The sequence below is a fragment of the Muscardinus avellanarius genome, assembly GCF_963383645.1.
Source record: "Muscardinus avellanarius genome assembly, chromosome: 18".
NCBI classification, from domain to species: domain Eukaryota; kingdom Metazoa; phylum Chordata; class Mammalia; order Rodentia; family Gliridae; genus Muscardinus; species Muscardinus avellanarius.
Genome location: NC_137804.1, coordinates 47,586,833 through 47,606,250, shown reverse-complemented (window position 1 = coordinate 47,606,250; position 19,418 = coordinate 47,586,833). Strand labels below are relative to the sequence as shown.

Below are 19,418 nucleotides of genomic sequence, written 5' to 3'. Positions count from 1 at the left end.
GTGGTGTGGTACTATGTAAGTTCAGAGTTTTCTTTTAACCTTATTAATGATAGAATATTCCAGGACTTCCGGGAAGATGGCGACCGAGAAAAGCGGGGCTTAAGAGCCCCGCTAACAACAAATCTCCATTACCACAAAATCAGCGCCTTTCATAGCCAGAAAACACCATCACCAGTGAAACAAAAAATCACCAGGCTCGAGAGAAAGCAGACTGAGAACAGAGCCACAGAGGAGATATACCGGCCTTGCACCCGAGGACGTGGCAGACGCGGCAGCAGCGCCATACTGCCGGCGGCACCGGCAAATTCACAGGACGACTACAGCAAGCCGAGGTGAGCCACTGCAAAGGGCCAAGTGACATTCAGAGGCAAACCAATTAGAATCACTCCAGACTTCCCAAACCAAGTTATGAGAGCCAGAAGGACTTGGAGTAACATATTCCCAATTCTGAAAGAAAACAACTTCCAGCCAAAAATTTCCTATCCAGCAAAACTTTCTATCAAATTAGATGGAGAAATAAGAAGCTTCCATGACAAACAGAAACTGAAGGAATTTATGTCTTCAAAACCAGCGCTAGAGAAAATACTCAGAGATTAACTACAAAGAAGAAATAGGTAACACACACCAGAACTAGAGAAAGAAGATTTTCCATCCAACAGACAACTAAGATTGGTTATCTGTGGAGATTCATTATTTATGTTAGTCTTTTACCTATCTCTAAAGGTTATTGTTTGCCTTTATTGTTGTTAATTTTTAGGATTTCTAGTTGGAATATTAATATACCTTCAGATATAGCATTTGGAAATATTTTATCCCATTCTATTAGTAACTGTTAACTCTGTTTACATTGTCTTTGGATATACAATATGTTTTTTATTTTTTATGGAGTTTGTATACTCTTCTGTTGCTTGTGCCATTGAAATCATATCCAAGAAATCACTGCCAATTTCAATGTTGTGAGGTTTTATGACCCAGATTTTCTCCTAAAAGTTTATAGTCTTAAGATTTATATTTAGGTCTTTTATCTATTTTGAGTTAATATTTGTATATGGGATTAGGTAAGGGTCCAATTTTATTCTTTTCCATGTATGTATTATTTTTCAACAATATTTAGTTAAAAGATTATTATTTCCACCACCAAATGTTCGTGGAAACCTTGTCAAAAATAACTTGACAATATAGGGAAGAATTTAGCTCTAGGCTTTTATTTAACTCCAATGGTTTATATATATCTGCCTTTAGAATAGTACTACACTGTTTCAATTATTGTAGCTTTATATGGTTTGAAATCAGAAAATATACATCTTCTAGCTTTGTTCTTTTTCAAGATCGTTGTGGGTACCTAGAGTCCATATTCCATATTAGGATAGATTTTTTTTTCTGAAAAATAAATATATAAATATATGATAGTTTCACCTAAAAAATAGAAAAAATAGATTCTCTGGTAAGAAAGAAAGCAAAAAGAAATATTGAAATGTTATCTTTAAGTCATCAAAAGCTTGGTATCAGACAAATGAAACTGTTATGTGAGATTATCATTTTTAATTTTTGATAAATTGCTATAATACTAGATGTCAACTACTAAGCCAAGCATGGGTGGGAGGGATAGGGAGAGAATGGGGTGGGGATCGGGTAGGGGCTGACTGGGCAATGTGTGCATGTATGTCTACAAAAGTATGTATCCCACTATGATGTATGAGTACAGTGCACCAATTAAAAGTAAAAAATAAAAAAAAAGAAATCAGAAAATATATATCTTCTAGCTTTGTTCTCTTTCAAGATCGTTTTGGGTACCTAGAGTCCATATTCCATATTAGGATAGATTTTTTTCTGAAAAATAAATATATAAATATATGATAGTTTCACCTAAAAATCGAAAAAAAAATATTCTCTGGTAAGAAAGAAAGCAAAAAGAAATATTGAAATGTCATCTTTAAGTCATCAAAAGCTTGGTATCAGACAAATTAAACTGTTATGTGAGATTACCATTTTTAATTTTAGATAAATTGCCATAATACTAGATGTCAACTACTAAGCTAAGCATGGTAGGGTGGGATAGGGAGAGAATGGGGTGGGGATTGGGTGGGGGCTGACTGGGAAAAGTGTGCATGTATGTCTACAAAAGTATGTATCCTACTATGGTGTATGAATACAGTGCACCAATAAAAAAAAGTAATAAAAAATATAAAATAAAATTTAAAAAAAGAATTTTCCAGATGAATATGCTTATAATTTTTTGAATTTATTTTGATATGCACTAACCAGGCACCTATGGGTTTAGATATTTTCAAGTAAATTGTTCCTTTGTCTGTATGGGTTTTTTAACATACCAAAGTATTCTACTGTATTGGTAATAAATGTTCAGACACTTGTATAGCACTTCTCATAAAAATCGAGCAATAACTTATAAATATTGAGTACTCATTTTAATTTTAAGTTCTATTATATTTGTGTATATAATTATAGGAGGTAGTATGAGGGATATAACTCAGAGATATTCTACCTCTGAGTCACTCCTATCCCAACCTTCTTTTACATTTTATTTAGTTTTTTATTATTTTTTGGTGGTACTGGGGTTCCTGGAAGCCCTTCCACCTCTGGGCTACACTCCCAGACCTATTTTATATTTTGGAAACAGGGTCTCTTAAACCAGCAAGGATGGCTCGAACCTGTGCAATCCTCCTGTCTCCGCCTCCCAAGCACAGAGATTACAAGCATGCACCACCACGCTTGGCCCTCTTTTATCTTTCATTTAAAGAAAGGATCTCACCAAATTGTGAAGGACTCTCTAAGTACTGAGGCTGGCTGCAAACCTGTATCATTCTGCCTCAGCCTCCTCCCCACTTTTGGGATTCCAGGCATGCAGCACCATGCCTGGCTGTTGCTATATTATCCCCACTTCATCTGTGAGAGAACTGGTAGAGTGCACTTGGGTTGCTTTCCTGAGTTCCCTGACTGGTGAGAGTAGAAACCAGACTGGCACTCAGAACATCCCTCCCTGCCCACCAGCCTGCAGGTTGAATACATTTGGTGGACAAAGTGAGGTGTGACCATGGCTGTACTTCATCCTAAGAAAGAAAGGGTTGGATGATAGACAACCAGGAAAAAGGGGCATTCCAAGTGCAGGAAGTTTTTCACGCACCTGATGGGACTTTGTGTATTATAACTGGGAACAGCCCCTTGTTGTATACACATGGAGGATGGGCAGTGCCAGCCATCTAAACACCCCCTTGGAGGAAGCGTTCCTCTCAAGACACAACTCCCTGGGACCCCACAACTTTACTCCCAGAACCCTAGGTCTGGCAACAAGTGCACTCAGATCCCAGTAGAGAAGGAAGGAGAAGGCCTTGACCGACATTCACACAAAGAGACCAGAGCCACCCGGGCCTCTTCTGGGCCTCCTCTCTCCACTCTGCCCACAACTGCATGGCCCTCGCCTCCTGACATGCTGAAAGCCTCCCATGGCTTCTGTGGTATGAAGCTCTTGTTCCACCAAACCCTGGATGTCACGTGTTTCTTGACCACCTACTCCAGGTAAGCAAGCATGGGGCACAGGCCATGGACTCGAAATTTAAAGTGGATTGCAAAATAATTGTCTCAATGAAAACTCAGAGCACAGTGAATAAAAATGAATACAAATGAATAAAACTCTAAGGTCAAAACTATAAAAATTCAACTAAATAAAAACTGATGGGACCAAGCGTTGAGCTCAGGGATGTTTCAACCTTTTTTATTTTTCATTTGAAAATAGCACCTCACTAAGTTGCTGAGATTGACCTGAAACTTGCAATCATCCTATCTCAGCCTCAGAAGTACTGGGAAGACAGGTGTGTGCCACCATGGCTGACTCTCTAAGTAATATTTAGGTAAGGAGCAAATAGGTATCATGCATATTACATACTTCAATATAGAAAGATGTCCTGTTTCTGAATATGCAGGTGGCACAAAAGAAGAAAGTAGATAAAGTTTATGTTAAAGTTAGAGTCAAAGGCAACCTCAGTAATCATTATGGAATCAGTGATCATCCCAGAAAATTTCTGCAGCCAGATGTGGTGGCACACACCTGTCATCCCAGTACCTGGGAGGCTGCGACCAGAGCATCACAGGTTCCAGGACAGCATCAGCAACTTAGCAAGGCTCTCAGAAACTTAGAGAGACCTGTTTAAAAACAAAAAAACAAGATTGGGAATGTAGCTCAGAGGTAGAATGCTCCTGGACTCAATCCTCAGTATCTAGAAGGAAGAAGAAGACAGGAAGACAATACCATAACTCACAACCAGGCTAGATTTTTGTCTCAAGCTTTAAAAAAGGGAGATTTATGAGAAAAGTCCTCAGAAATCTTATTTCTCCTAGAACTTCTGTCCTTCAGACATTTCATAGAGTTCTTCTCAGGTCTTACGAGAATGATGTAGCACTTGGGGGCAAAGATGCAGCCCAGGAGCCCCGCACTGGAGGCCAAGATGGAGAAGACCTCCACGGCCACCATGGCCTTCCCCTTGCTGCTGTGGTAGACAGGGAGGAAGGTGACCCAGACACTGCAGAACAGCAGCGTGCTGAAGGTCAGGAACTTGGCTTCGTTGAAGGTGTCAGGCAGGTTTCTGGCCAGGAAAGCCACCGTGAAGCTTCCCAGGGCCAGGGAGCCCAGGTATCCCAGGACACAGTAGAAGGCGGTGACTGAGCCCTTGTTGCACAGGATGATGATGTGGCCATGTTCAGAGTATGCATCGGTGTCAATAAAGGGAGGAGAGGTTCCCAGCCAGATGGCACACAGCATCACCTGGATCAGGGAGCAGATGGGGATGATGAAATTAGGTGCCCCTGACACCAGGAGCTGCCTCATCCTCCTCCCAGGACCAGTGGCCTTGAAAGCCAGAACCACAGTGACAGTTTTGGCCAAGACAGTGGATACAGCCACAGTGAACCCAATTCCAAAGGTAATCTGCTGGAGAATGCAGGTGGCAATGTTGGGATGGCCAATGAAGAGCAAGGAGCAGAGGAAACAGAAGACGAGGGAGATGAGCAGGACGTAGCCGAGAGCGCGGTTGTTGGCCTTGACGATGGCAGAGTTTCTGTGCTTCACAAAGACCCCCAGAACCCCAGCTGTGAGCGCAGAGAAGCCCAGAGCAGCACAGGCCAGAGCCATCCCCAAGGGGTCTTCATAAGCCAGGAAGGCCACCACCTTCGGGAGGCAGAGACTCTTCTCTGTGTTTGGGTACTTGTGCGGGTGGCACTGGGTACAATGCTCTGATTCTGGAGGGGAAACATCAGTAATTCATATTTATTGATTTGTTCTCTTTGCCACATCTAAGTCCATGGTCACCATTGCAAAGTTACTATGAGGACAGGATGCTCATGATGTTAAAGAGAAGCCCCTGAGCAGACTGTGCCATCTCTGTGCTAGAGAATGCTGAACCCATGCTTCCAGGGACACTGAGCTCACTGTGGGTCCAGGTGGCTCTTCCTGTGGCTCAGTCATGTCACCAAGTCCCCTCCATCACCCTGGTTCTTCTCATGATAGGAGGACTGCCAAGCTTATAACACTCACCCAGAGCCATCAGCAGAAAGCTTTCCTGATACATGCTCAACCCAGAAGTCAACTTCCTATGCCATACAGCACCTATGCCCGAGAAATGTGACAGAATATTTCTGTAGGGTGGCTATGAAATTTACCTGTTTCATTGGAAATGTGTCCCTCTGGGCATAGAACACAGGTAAAACAGCAGACTGGTCTCCCTTCCTGGGGGATTCTCCTGAATCCTGGGCCACAGCTCTGGCTGCACACAGACTGAGGAGTCTGATGGAAACAAAGTGATGGTTATAATGTGCTGCGTTATTATCTACTTTAACAGTAAGTCAGAATCTCTCTCCAAAAAGAAAGAACTTTGCCCTTGAAGAGAAGGTCATCTCTCATAACACCAAAGGTCACCATGGGATCCTACAGGGACACCTGATTCAGGGCTCCTATGATGAGCTGATGTCTCTCCTTAAGTTATCACCAAATGTCACCATGGCACAGGATTATGTTGGGTTTAAACCTCACCAGCCACACACCCAGACTTCTATCTTCTTATGTATCCTACTTTCTGTATGAGATTCTGTGTGGTTCATTCAGCTGTTATGCCTGAGAATATTACAGAGTTGCATCTTTGATGGGGATTGTGGACTGACTCACTCTCTCTCTCTCTCTCTCTCTCTCTCTCTCTCTCTCTCTCTCCACCTATCCCTATATTTCTCCCTGTATCTATATCTCTACATCAATCTCTACATCAAATGTAGAGAGAAACTCAGAGTGTGTGACACACCACTTGGTGCTGAGATAAAGGATTCACACTTGGTATCACCTCAGGACTCTTTTTACTTAACTACTTTTGCAGTAATTGGGATTGAACCCAGAGCTTTGAGCATGCCAGGCAAGAACTATACCCCTGAGCTGTACCCTAAGCCCTTCAAGATCCTATTTGTTTGCTTATTCATTTTTTATTTATCAATTCATTTTTTACTGTGGTACTGCTGATTGAAGCCAGGGAAAGTCTACAAATGAGCTAGCCCTATTTTATTTTTATGTTTGTGTTTCCTTTTCTTTTTGTCTTTGAAACAGTCTTGCTATGTTGTTCAGGCTGTCCTTGAACCTGCAGTCTTCCTGTATCAGCATCGCAAGTAACTGGGATTACACACATGCTCCATCACACCTGGCCTCAACTCTACTTATGTTCCTCTTTGTTTATTCAATAAGGAAACATAATCATACCTGTATGAAACCAATTGGCCATTCTATGATCTCTTCATTGATGACCAAGCCTTGATGGAGGAGACTTCCAGAGGCAAACTCCCCTACTTTAACCAGCAACCGAAGGCCACCAGGGAAATTCACAGCGTTCTGGATATCATATGTGGCCCCGTGGTTTTCTTTCTTGTCTAAGGATATGAGCTGCCCAGCACTGTTGGTAAACTGGAGTTTCTTCAGGCATGGATGGAGCTGGAGGAAAGGCAATGATTTGGCAATGAGGCATGCATACAAATGGAAGGTGGAAAGCCCTTAATTCCTAGGCAGTCCTTCTTCCCACCTCCTTGGGTTCAGGATTCCTCCTGGGGAAAGATAACTGGTTGGTATGTTTCAATGGACACCTTCTTGTAGGCTCTAGGAAAGAAAAGAGTTCTCTCATGGGCACAGTGGTAGAGCCCTGGAGTCCAGGGATTCTAAGATGTGCCAAGATGTTGGCATTGGCAGAGCCTCTGCCACAACCCTGACCATCAAAGTCTATTTGGAGCAGCTTGAAAACCAATCCTTGAACTTAGTAAGGCCACAAGAGTGGTGGGGCTTTTCAGAACCTGCATCCTGGGGAGGGCAGCCTGGTTGTGAATGTCATACCTCATCAAAACAGAAAGATTGCCGGGCATGGTGGTGCACGCTTGTAATCCCCCCACTTGTGAGGTGGTGACAGGAGAATCACTCAGGTTCAAAGCTAGCCTAGCTGGCTTAAGAGACCCTGTTTCCAAATAAAACATAAAATAGGTCTGGGAGTGTCACCCAGAGGTAGAAGGGCTTCCAGCAACTCCAGTACCACAAAAAAAAAACACCCAGAAAGATTAAATATGTGCACTTGATTGTATTTATCAGTTTTATATCAATGAAGGTTTTAAGGAGGCAGAATATGGGACCCTAGTCTCTTCTGTTGGACCATCTTATTTGCCAGACTATTGTCTTGGGACATAACAGGGATCTATTCATATCCCCAACTAAAAAAAAACAACTCTGAATTCTAAGGAGGTTTTGAATCGAGCGTGCTAATCTGTGGATCTCTGGTGCCCAGGGCACTGTGTTGAGAAAAATCACAAACCTCTGATTTGTTGCTTTTCTAAATAATTGACACCTCCACCTTTGCAATCCACCTGAACACAGTTACCTCCTTTTCTAAGTAGCAACTTCTCATAAGAACCAAATGGCACATTGAATATTATTACAGGAAAAATAGAAATTAGATGGTAGATGAGACTTTCTGACATTGCTTTTTACATATTTGCCTTTGTCTACAGAGTAAACTTACTTAGATATTCCAGGAATCTGATTACTGATGTTGACTATTGATAATGAGTTGAAAAACGTATTTCATACATAGACATAGATTCGATTCAGATCAGGCAGGATTAAAATCGATAAACCTCCATCTCAAACCTGTAGGCAGTGTGAGATGATAGGAACCATCCATGGTCTCCTATTTAAAAGTGGAGCCACATGGTAAATTCCAGTTATTTTTATAGGTTTGGGAAAAAATAATATTGTCTAAGCTGGATGCAATGGCAAATTACTGTCACCAAGTACTTGGGAGGCTGACACAGGAGGATCTAATGTTCAAGGCACACCTCAGCCTCTGAGTGAGGCTCTCAAAAACATTTGAAACCATGTTTCAAAATTATTATAAACATTTAGACATTTAAAAACATTTAAAGGGAGGTCCCCACTTCCAAAATAATATGGAAGAATAAAAAGGAGAAAGAGAAAGCAGAGGAGGAGGCTTAAGAACAATTCATTTCCCAGAGTCCTATCTTATTTTGTAATAGACATATAAAGTAATAGAGCCTAGATGGGTAGAGTCCACTTTATCAATGCAAAGTACCCAGAATCAGACATGGGCACTGAGTCTATATCTCCTGGTATTAGATAAATTCTAAAAAAAAAAGTGCAGATAAGAGAAATTTTAATCACCCTCTCATTTATGAGTTGTGTTCACAATTTGAGAGGAAAGCATTTCATCCTGCAATAGAAAATGTTTCCTGGTCAGTTTCTAATTAAATAGTGTGAAATCGAAACTCCCAGAAGCAGAATTCTCCTCACATGGGTAAAAGTTCCAGCTATGCACAGAGCCAGTGTGAAGGTGCCCATGTGCCTTGTTGCCAGATCCTGTTGGTCTAAGACAAAACACAGTCAGAATGCCCCTCAGTATGGTAAATGTGATTACCAGCAGGTGCTCAGCCCTTGCCTGCTCCTGGAGAAGACTTACCTGCCATGGAGGGGGCCTGGGCTGCTCTGCATCCTCTGGAGATCCCTGTGCTATTCTCTCCACAAGCACCTCATGGAGGACGTGGGCCACGGCATACACAGCATTATAGAGGAAATAGCTGGAATCAGATAAGGTCATGATGTCATTATATCGTGTCATAGTTTTATCTAAGGAGGTATTTGGTCCACACGCTCCAATCTTCCCACATGATGACCCAGTGGGTGAGCAGTTAAAATGGTGCATCCAATATTTACTGAAGAAAAAATCATCTGGGTACTGGGAAGGGTTGACAGTCTTGAGAAAGTTTTGGAAGCCAGGGATTTCCCGCTTGTGTTGTGAAAATGAGAAGCTTCCATGGAAAGAATGCAATATTCGATGCGTCTCTACCACAGTGATATCCCAATTGTCTGCCATGATCCACACCTTTCCTATTGTGAGAAAGAAAGATGCCATGAGATCCACTATGATGAGACTCTCTGCTTCTCCATAGAGTATATGCACATTTGCAGGTGGAATGCTGAGCCTGCTCAGGGCAGAGAAGACACTTGTTGTATCTGCTTTCTTAAGGGCAGGGAGCCTTTCTGTTAAGGCCACACAGATATCTTTCTTCACCATTTCCACATTCAGAGCCTGAAGGAATTGTTCTCCTTTCAAGTCATCAGATATGAAGATCGCGACCCACGTCCAGCCAAAACGTAGCAGTAATGACACCACTGCATGGACCAGAGAGCTGTCCTTGGGGGCCGTCTGGTAGAGTGATGGGAACTGGTCTTTGTCACTTAGCATGGGATCAAAAGGTCCATACGTGACCTGAGCAAGCAAACAAAATATGATTCTGAGTTTATTGGGCCTTGGGGTTGTCTCTCCAAGAAAAGGAATAAATTTCTAAAAAATAAAATATTGTATATCCAAAGACAATGTAGACAGAGTTAAAAGTTACTGATAGAATGGGATAAAATATTTCCCAATGCTGTATCTGAAGGTATATTAATATTCCAAATAGAAATCCTAAAAATTAGCAACAATAAAAGCAAACAATACAATTTAGAGATAGGTATAAGACTAACATAAATAATGAATCTCCACAGATAACTAATCTTATTTGTCTGTTGGATGGAAAATCTTGTTTCTCTGGTTCTGGTGTGTGTTACCTATTTCTTCTTTGTAGTTAATCTCTTTGAGTATTTTCTCTACTGCTGGTTTTGAAGACATAAATTCCTTCAGTTTCTGTTTGTCATTGCTATAATACTAGATGTCAACCACTAAGACAAGCATGGGAAGGAGGGATGGGGAGGGAATGGGGTGGGGATCGGGTAGGGGCTGACTGGGCAATGTGTGCATGTATGTCTACAAAAGTTTTTTGTATCCCACTATGATGTATGAATACAGTGCACCAATAAAAAATTAAAAAAAAGAAAAGAAAGTATAAAGATTGTAACAAATCCTGAATAAAGTCGGAGAAGCTTGAAAAAAAATAAAAAAATACAATCAGTCTTGGGTGTAACTTAGAGGGAGAATGCAACTGGTTTTGGTACACAGTATCACAATTTCAAAAGGCAAAGAAATGGAAAGGTGAAATCTGCAACTGCTTCCACCTCCTGACTGGGAATGAGGAGGTATGGCATGGGGTACAGTGCTGAGGTAGCAGGTTGTATTTTGCTCTTGTGGAACAGAGTCAGCACCAGCGACCCGTGCTGCCTGTGCACACCAATGATGAAATGTCTTCTTACTACACTGACCTCCTGGTAGTCTGGACTTCATTTATGGATGCAACGATTGAGGTCATCTTGAGGATTACTTCCATTTACACTCTCTGATTTTCTCAAACGTACTTCTCCCTGAACACAATTCTGCTAAGATACTGTCTGTGTTTGGCAGTGACACCATCCTGATTGTTAGAAGTGTCTCCATAGCTTCCTAAAAAGAAGCAGTGACGTGGGGAGGTCTGATTCCTCTGCTGTCATCACTCTGACCAAAGTGCCTGATGACCGCAGCTGAGATGAGGAAAAGTCTACTAGGTTCACAGATTTAGAGTTCCTGGAGTTGCCATTCATCTAAACATGTTCAGTTGTTTCCAAGTCAGAGACTTTGGTGACAAGACATGGCAGAGGAACAGAGCTCACAGCTCATGGCAGGAGAAAGCAACAAGTAAGATGGGAGATCCAGGAACAGATACAGGTCCCAAAACTAGGCCCAGAACCACCTCATTCAGACATATCCCAATTCTGCAGCTGGCTGGGTGCTCTAACAATGAATCCTAAATCATATGCTTTAGGGGGAATGTCACAGGGTGCACTCTCAATAAATGTGCTTGGATGGAAGTGAGCAAGGCAGGCTGGGCAGAGGCTGTGGGCAAAGCCCCAGGATGGATGTGTCTGAGCCTCTGCTCTCCTTGGGATCCTTAGAGGCACAATGGACTTTATTGTTGCCCCAAATGCCAGCCAGATGCCCAGGGGCTGCTCTCCCTTCACCTGACAGTCTCTGGTGGAGGCATCTGAAGTTGTCATGTCCTGAGTGGACAGTCTCTATGCTGTGGTCGTCTCCAAGAAGGCTCAAAGGTATGAGCCAACAGGAGTCAATCTTTCCAGTGAGTGGGAGACAAATGTATAGTGGAGACTTATTTATTTATTTATTTATTTATTTATTTATTTATTTATTATTTGCATTGAGGATTGAGTTAAAGGGCATTCTACCTCTGAGTCACATTCCCAGCAACGCAAAATTTTTCATTTGGAAACAGGATCTCACTGAGTTTGCCTAGGGAGCCTGGTCTCCAACCTGTGTTCCTGCACCCACAGCCTCCCAAGTACTGGGATCACAGGTGAGCTCCATGTCCTGCTCATGTAGATGCTTAATAGCCAGAGCTCCTTCTTCATCTTTCTCCTCACACTAATGATAGTCTCAAGAGTTTGGGAATTCACTGAGACCCAATCACCTGAACCCTCATGAGTGATAAACACTCAAATTCCACTTTTGTCTTGATCACACATTAGGGACCAGCACTAGGGGAAATCTGCACATTTCTTTACAGAATTCTTGGCCAACTTACCTGAGGGGTTCTGTAGAGCTGCAACAGGGCTCCAATCTCAGCTGAAAATGTTGGTGAGGTCCCAGTGATGGCGGCAACAGGACTGTACTTGCTCTTGCACACGTAGTTGGGGAGAAACACGTCGCCTCCTGACAGCCACCTCAGAGTGTCACGAAGGGTCTTGTGTTCACTGGAGTAGACATTGTAAAGCTGAAACCCCAAGGTCAGGTTGGGGAGCAGGTGCGGGTCCCTGTTGATCTTCTCGATGGTGAAGTAAAAGGCCAGCACGTGTTGGTATTTCTTCCAAAGCCACCTGGACAGAGGAGCAGCATCAGGGAGAAGGTGAGGTTAGGAGGTTCAGGGCTGAGTCCTGAGCCAGCATCAGCACCAGACAGGCTAGACCTAGGGTGCTCTTCAGAGGTTCCTTGGCCTGTGGACCCTGAGTGAGTAAGGTTCCCAGGGCTCTGGTGACCTTGGAATGGCTATTGGATTTTGAGAAGCAAACTGTGTTTTTAACATTGAAAAATTTGTGAGACATTTGGAGTAGGCTAAGGTGGAGATGTGCTGGATGCTATTGCTATCAAATGGACCACTTTGCTGAAGTTTCTATAAATTCAAGGTGCATTGATGGGCACAACAGGAGCAGGAAGTTGTTAGGGAAATGAGTGAATGTGGCTCACACCCTTCTTCATAAACCTTCTTGTTTTATGATGCTGAGGATTGAACCCAAGCAGAACGTAGGCTTTCTACTGTTGAGCCACACCCTCTCCACATAATAGTTTTTTCTTGAAAATAGGTCTCTGTAGTGTACCAAGAGTTTCACTAAGTTTCTGAGACCTGCATTGAACCTGTTATTTTCCTGTCTCTGTCTCCCAAATGCTGAGATTATAGCCATGAGCCAAGAGGTCAGCTCAGACAAACCTTTCCTCCATTTAGTCTTAGAGAAGAACCAAGCCACAAGCAGTGCTGGTTCTCCCTGTGTTCAGGAATCCTTAGCCACCCTCTGCCTTGCCTGCTGACCAAAGCTTTGGAAACAATTTCCCCTTTCTCAGGCTTCCCTGAGGGATTCTGAGCACCTCATGCTGTACAGAGTAGTTATAATCTAATCCACAAACATTTAAGAGAGCCAGCTGGTCATCATGTTTTTCTTCAAACGTGAACACAGTATTCAGGACCTATAATTAATTTTTGTAGGTTTTGACATCTTCTCTTTGTGTCCCTGGACTTTCTTCTCTATAGAGAATATATCTTGATCCTTCTTCTTCTCCCATCTGCCCCTTCTCAGCTATTTTTGTACCTAGATTTACCAAAAGTAGTTCTTGGATTTTAGAGCTACTTCTCAAAGCCTTATATTTCTGAAATAATTCATTAAAAAAACTTTTTTCATGTGTGTGTGTGTGTGTGTGTGTGTGTGTGTGTGTGTGTGTGATTATTCTGATGAAAACCAGGGCCAATCTACCTTTGTGATACATCCAAAACGTTTTTATTCTCATGTGGCACTGGAGATCAAGCCTAGGGTCTTTCTACCTGTGAAAAACATCCTAACTCTCTTAATTTAATTTATTTTTTCTTAAAGATAGCTGTCCTAATTTGCTGAGGCTGGTTTTTTATAAAAACAAATAGCAGCAATCCAGGGTGGAGGCACAAGCTTGTAATCACAGTTTTGGGGAGGCTAAGACAGGAGTATCGTGGCTTGCAGACAGCCCTAGCTTCTTAGTGAGGCCCTTTGCAACACAGTGAGACCCTGTTTCTATATAAAGAATTAAAAGTAGACCTGGTGGTGTAGCTCAGAGGACGAATGCATCTGTATCCAGTCACAAATGCCAAAAAAGAAGACATTAAACATGCAGAAATTCACACAGCCATAACACTGGTTTAGAGTGGAACTTATATACCAGGTTCCCTGCCCTTTGATTTCATTAAGGATGATTACCAGACCATGGAGAAATCCTGCGTTGCATAGTAAAGTTGGAAAAAGAGCCCCAGCACCAGGTCTCCTTCTTTCTGTATATTAGGCCTCTGGTATTTCCAACACATTGAGAAAGCATCGTCCATGGAGGATGAGGACGTGAGCAAGAGCTGCAGGATCAGGAAGAAGAGAGACAGAGAGAAGGACATCTCAGGCTCCCCCATACATGGACAGTGCTGCTTTCAGTCTGAGCTGCTCAGGTGAGGAGCAGGATGCAGGTGTCGTCTGTGTGGGCACAATGGCGTCCCCCTGTTGTCAGATGTCCTGGGCTTGTGCAAAGTGTGCAGACAGGCTTCCAAGCAGAGACACAGGAAGAAGGAAAGGGGGCACCAAAGGAGTCATGAGCAATGTTGGCTGAGGTCAAAGCAGCTCCAGTGCCCTGTCTATTCATGGCTCTGCTGCTCTCCCATCCAGGAGCTCAGGGACCCACTGCCTGGGGCTATACACCTGTCACCTCCATCCTGATGAAAACACTTTGCAAAAACATGTTTGTGCCTCGGCTTCTCAATGCCCACCATGATTTCATCATGGTCCAGCAGGGCTCTGAGGACCACAGCAGCCCTGAGTTGCTGAGAGCCCAGAAGTTTAGACTTGGCAACAGTCCACTGCCCTGAGGGACAGGACAGGGTGAGCAGGAGTCCCTGTGGCATGATGGTCTTATTCCACCAAATTCTCAGTGCATCTTTGAGTGCTAACTGAATGTGAGTGAGCAGGGGTCATGGACCCTGGACATGTGATTCAGAGTAGAGACCGATGATTGTCTCAATAAAAACCTTTACCACAGTATGTTCAAGACTAAAAATCTAAGGTGAAAACTATATAAATTCAACTAAGAAAAAATTGGGAGTAGGGTTTGAGCCCAGGGACATTTCACACTTCCAGCCTTTTTTAGCTTTTATTTGGAAACATTTCACTAAGTTGCTGGACTGGCCTCAAACCTGCAATCCTCTGGTCTTAGCATCCCAAGTACTGGGATGACAGGTGTTTCTACCATGCTCAGTTCTCTGAGTAATTTTTAGTTAAGGAAAGAATAGGCATCATACATAGTACATAATCATTATACAAAGATGACCTGTGTCTGAATTATCAGGTGGCAAAAGAGAGGAAAGTAGATAAAATTTATGTTAAAGTTAAAGTCAAAGGCAACCTCAATAATCACGATGGAATCAGTAACCATCCCAGAAATCGTCTGCAGTGGGGCATGGTGGCGCACACCTGTCATCTCAGTACCTGGGAGGCTGAGACCAGAGCATCACAGGTTCCAGCATCAGCCACTTAGCCAAGCTCTCAGCAACTTATTGAGACCCGTAACAAGCCACGACTATGAAAACTCAGTGATTTACCCAATATTCATCTAGTGCTTATGTGTCTTTTTTCCTAACACTCTTCAAGGAAAACATTCTATATATAGTTTTCCAATTTTTTTAGACTTTTCCATAAAATGTTTAATAAGAAATCAAACCCTTCCTCCCTGTTGTAGAAAATCAAATGGTTTTTATTTTTTTTCCTGCTATTCAGAGGCCTGCTTTCATTCTAGTTTTTATATGCATACATTTCATTTTTAATTTTTTTAATTTTTTAATTTTTATTTAAATTTTTTAATTTTTATTTTTTATAAGTGGAACATATTGAGAGTGCTGTACATTTACATTGTGCTTCATGCCGTTTCCCCCTCCATTTTTCCCCCCCAATAGAGAGTGACCAGGTTAATCATGTCGTATTTATGTGATTACACATATTCATATGTAACTCCTCCATTGAACAACTCAGCCTTCTTCCTCTCCTATCCTTCCATTCAAGCTTTGCTGAGATTTCCCCTCCATCATCTGGAGTCCCTCTGGTATTACCACTACTCCCTAGCTTGAACATATTAGAGTGAACATATGTCCCTTCTCTTTCTGTTCTTGACTAATCTCACTTAACATAATGTTCTCTAGTTCCTTCCATCTTCTTGCAAATGCTATTATTTTATTTTTCTTTATAGCTGAATAGAAAATTCCATTGTGTGTATTTCCCATAATTTTGCAATCCATTCATCTGTTAATGGAGATCTAGGTTGGTTCCATATTTTGGCTATTACAAACTGTGCTGCTATGAACATGGGTATGCATATGTTAACGTAGTTCTCTGATTTCACCCCCTTTGGAAAGATACCCAGGAGTGGTATAGCCAGATCAAATGGTGGATCTATTCCCAGTTTTCTAAGGAATCTCCATACTGATCTCCATAGTGGCTGGACTACTTTGCACTCCCACCAACAGTGTAAAAGAGTTCCTCTTTCCCCACATCCTCACCAGCAATTGTTGTTGTTTGATTTCTTTATGTTTGTCACTCTTATTGGGGTTAGATGGAATCTCAGTGTAGTTTTGATTTGCATCTCCCTGATGGCTAGTGATGTTGAACATTTTTTCATGTATCTATTGGCCATTTGTATCTCTTCTTTTGTGAAATGTCTATTCACTTCAGTTTCCCATTACTTAATTAGGTTGTTTGTTTTGCTAGTGTAGAGTCTTTTGAGCTCTTTTTATATTCTGGATATTAGCCCCCTATCAGAGTGGTGACTGGTAAAGATCTCCCATTCTGTAGGCTTCCTCTTTAGGTTCTCGATGGTTTCCTTTGATGAGAAGAAACTTTTTAGTTTGAAGAGATCCCACTTATTAATTCTTAATTTAATTTCCTGCTCTTTGGAAGTCTTATTGAGAAAGTTACTCCCTGTACCTATATGTTGGAGTGTAGATCCTATGCATTTCTCTAATAACTTCACAGTCTCTGGTCTAATTTCTAAGTCTTTGATCCATCTCAAGTTGATTCCTGTGCATGATGAGAAGTAAGGATTCAGGTCCAACTTTCTACAAGTGGATAGCCAGTTCTCCCAGCACCATTAGTTGAAAATGCTGTATTTTCTCCAGCATATTAGTTTGGCCCCTTTGTCAAAGATCAGTTGACTATAGATGTGTGGGTTTGTTTCTGTATCTTCTATTCTGTTCCACTGGTCAGTCTGCGTATTGTTGTGCCAATACCGTGCTGTTTTTACTACTATTGCTCTATAGTATAATTTGAAGTTCGGAATTGTGATGCCTCCTGCCTGGTTCTTGTTGCTGAGAATTGCTTTGGCTATTCTGGGTCTTTTCTTCCTCCATACAAAATCCATAACTGATTTTTCCAGGTCTTTGAGAAATGTTGTTGGTATTTTAAGGGGGACTGCATTGAGTCTATAGATCACTTTTGGCAGAATGGCCATTTTGATGATATTAATTCTGCCTATCCATGAGCAAGGGAGATCTTTCCATATTCCAAGGTCTTCTTCAGTTTCTTTCTTTAATGTTTTTTAGTTTTCTTTGTAGAGGTCTTTTACATCTTTGGTTAGGTTTATTCCTAGGTTAGTTTTCCAGTTTTTATTTTTAAAAATATAAATAGCCATAAAATGCTTATATTTATGGTATGTAAGACATTTGGGGACAACTATATTTTGTGGAATTTCTGGAGACCTTACACCCCTTTCTCTTTCTATAGTGAGAACACTTAAGATCTGTTCTCTGGAGACTTTTCAAGAACATAATAGATTGGTTTTTAATTTGAATGCTTTTATTAGTGAATTTCATGCTCTATGATTGCAATTATCAGTACAGTGTGGTTCATTGTGATACAGCATACATGCTCTGGATGTATTGGTATTGTTTGGGGGTTTTGTGGGAATTTTTCTTGATACTGGGTATCTACCTCTGAGTTACATTCACAACTTTTTTTACTTTTTCTTTTGAAATGGAGTCTTGGTACATTGCTGAAGACCTGGCTAGGATGCCGAGGCTATCCTCAAACTTGTGATCCTCCAATCTCAGCCTCCCAAGAACCCAGATAGCAGACAAGAGCCACAGTGCCTAAGTTGGTAGATTGTTTTCAAAGGTAGTGACTGAGATGTACAACCCATCTCTTCGACTCATTCCTGCTTATCTTTTTTTTTGTGTGTGTGCAATTCCTGCCTCAACCTCTACTCAGAGTCATGCCCCCAGCGTGATTTTCATGCTGGCGTCCAGTCTCTGCAGGGTTGTTTTAAGCTCTTCCCTGCCTGTAGTGCTGTCTTGGCTGCCCCTGCTCTGCTGATGAACATTTCAGTTGCTTCCTATATTTCTTTTTTTTTATATTAGGTAGATTTTCTTTATTTCCAGTTTTAAGGAAGGGAATGATTTATTGGAATAGCAAGCTCATCTCAAGAGACAATATATTAGAATATCAAGCTCAGATATATAAATTGAAGCTTCCTAGGTCATACCTTAGGTCTACCAGATCAGAAACTCTTTGAGATTGAATATAGCATATTTTTAATTCAAATCTGAGATGATTTTATACATATCAAATCTTTATTTTTTGTGGTACTGGGAGCTGAACTCAGGGACATTTTAACTCTGAGCTACACCCCAAGTCCTATTTCAGTTTTTTATTTTATTTTTTTATTTCTTTTATTTATTTTTTATTTTTTTATACTGGTGCACTGTATTCATACATCACAGTGGGATACAAACTTTTTTTTTTCCCAGCACTTGGAAGGCTGAGACAGAAGGATTTTATTTAGTTTAATTTTTATTTATTTATTTTTTTTAATTTTATTTTATTGGTGCACTGTATTCATACATCATAGTGGGATACAAACTTTTGTAGACATACATGCACACATCGCCCAGTCAGCCCCCACCCGATCCCCACCCCATTCTCTCCCCATCCCTCCCTCCCATGCTTGGCTTAGTGGTTGACATCTATTATTATAGCAGTTTATCCAAAATTAACAATGATAATCTCACATAACAGTTTCATTTGTCTGATACCAAGCTTTTGATAACATAAAGATAACATTTCAATATTTCTTTTTGCTTTCTTTCTTACCAGAGAATATTTTTTTTCTATTTTTTTAGGTGAAACTATCATATATTTATATATTTATTTTTCTGAAGAAAATTCTATCCTAATATGGAATATGGATTCTGGATACCCAAAACGATCTTGAAAAAGAACAAAGCTAGAAGATATATAGTTTCTGATTTCAAACCATATAAAGCTACAGTAATTGAAACAGTGTAGTACTGTTCTAAAGGCAGATATATAAACCATTGGAGTTAAATAAAAGCCTAGAGCTAAATTCTTCCCTATATTGTCAAGTTATTTTTGACAAGGTTTCCACGAACATTTGGTGGTGGAAATAATAATCTTTTAACTAAATATTGTTGAAAAATAATACGTACATGGAAAAGAATAAAATTGGACCCTTACCTAATCCCATATACAAATATGAACTCAAAATAAATAAAAGACCTAAATATAAATCTTAAGACTATAAACTTTTAGAAGAAACTCTGGTTCATAAAACCTCACAACATTGAAATTGGCAGTGATTTCTTGGATATGATTTCAATGGCACAGGCAACAGAAG

General features: G+C 41.2%; 1 protein-coding gene across 1 annotated transcript; it reads right to left on the bottom strand.

Moving 5' to 3' along the window:
* Positions 1-4,294: 4,294 nt before the first annotated feature.
* LOC308276736 (vomeronasal type-2 receptor 116-like) lies at positions 4,295-14,646 on the bottom strand (the record flags this gene model as incomplete). The annotated part of the gene is made up of 8 exons (XM_080715576.1): positions 4,295-5,250; positions 5,671-5,794; positions 6,749-6,976; positions 8,834-8,899; positions 9,000-9,809; positions 12,049-12,340; positions 13,961-14,106; positions 14,512-14,646. The coding sequence occupies 8 exons, from the start codon at positions 14,644-14,646 to the stop codon at positions 4,295-4,297; spliced, it is 2,757 nt and encodes a 918-aa protein (XP_080571702.1).
* Between the last annotated feature and the right edge of the window lie 4,772 nt (positions 14,647-19,418).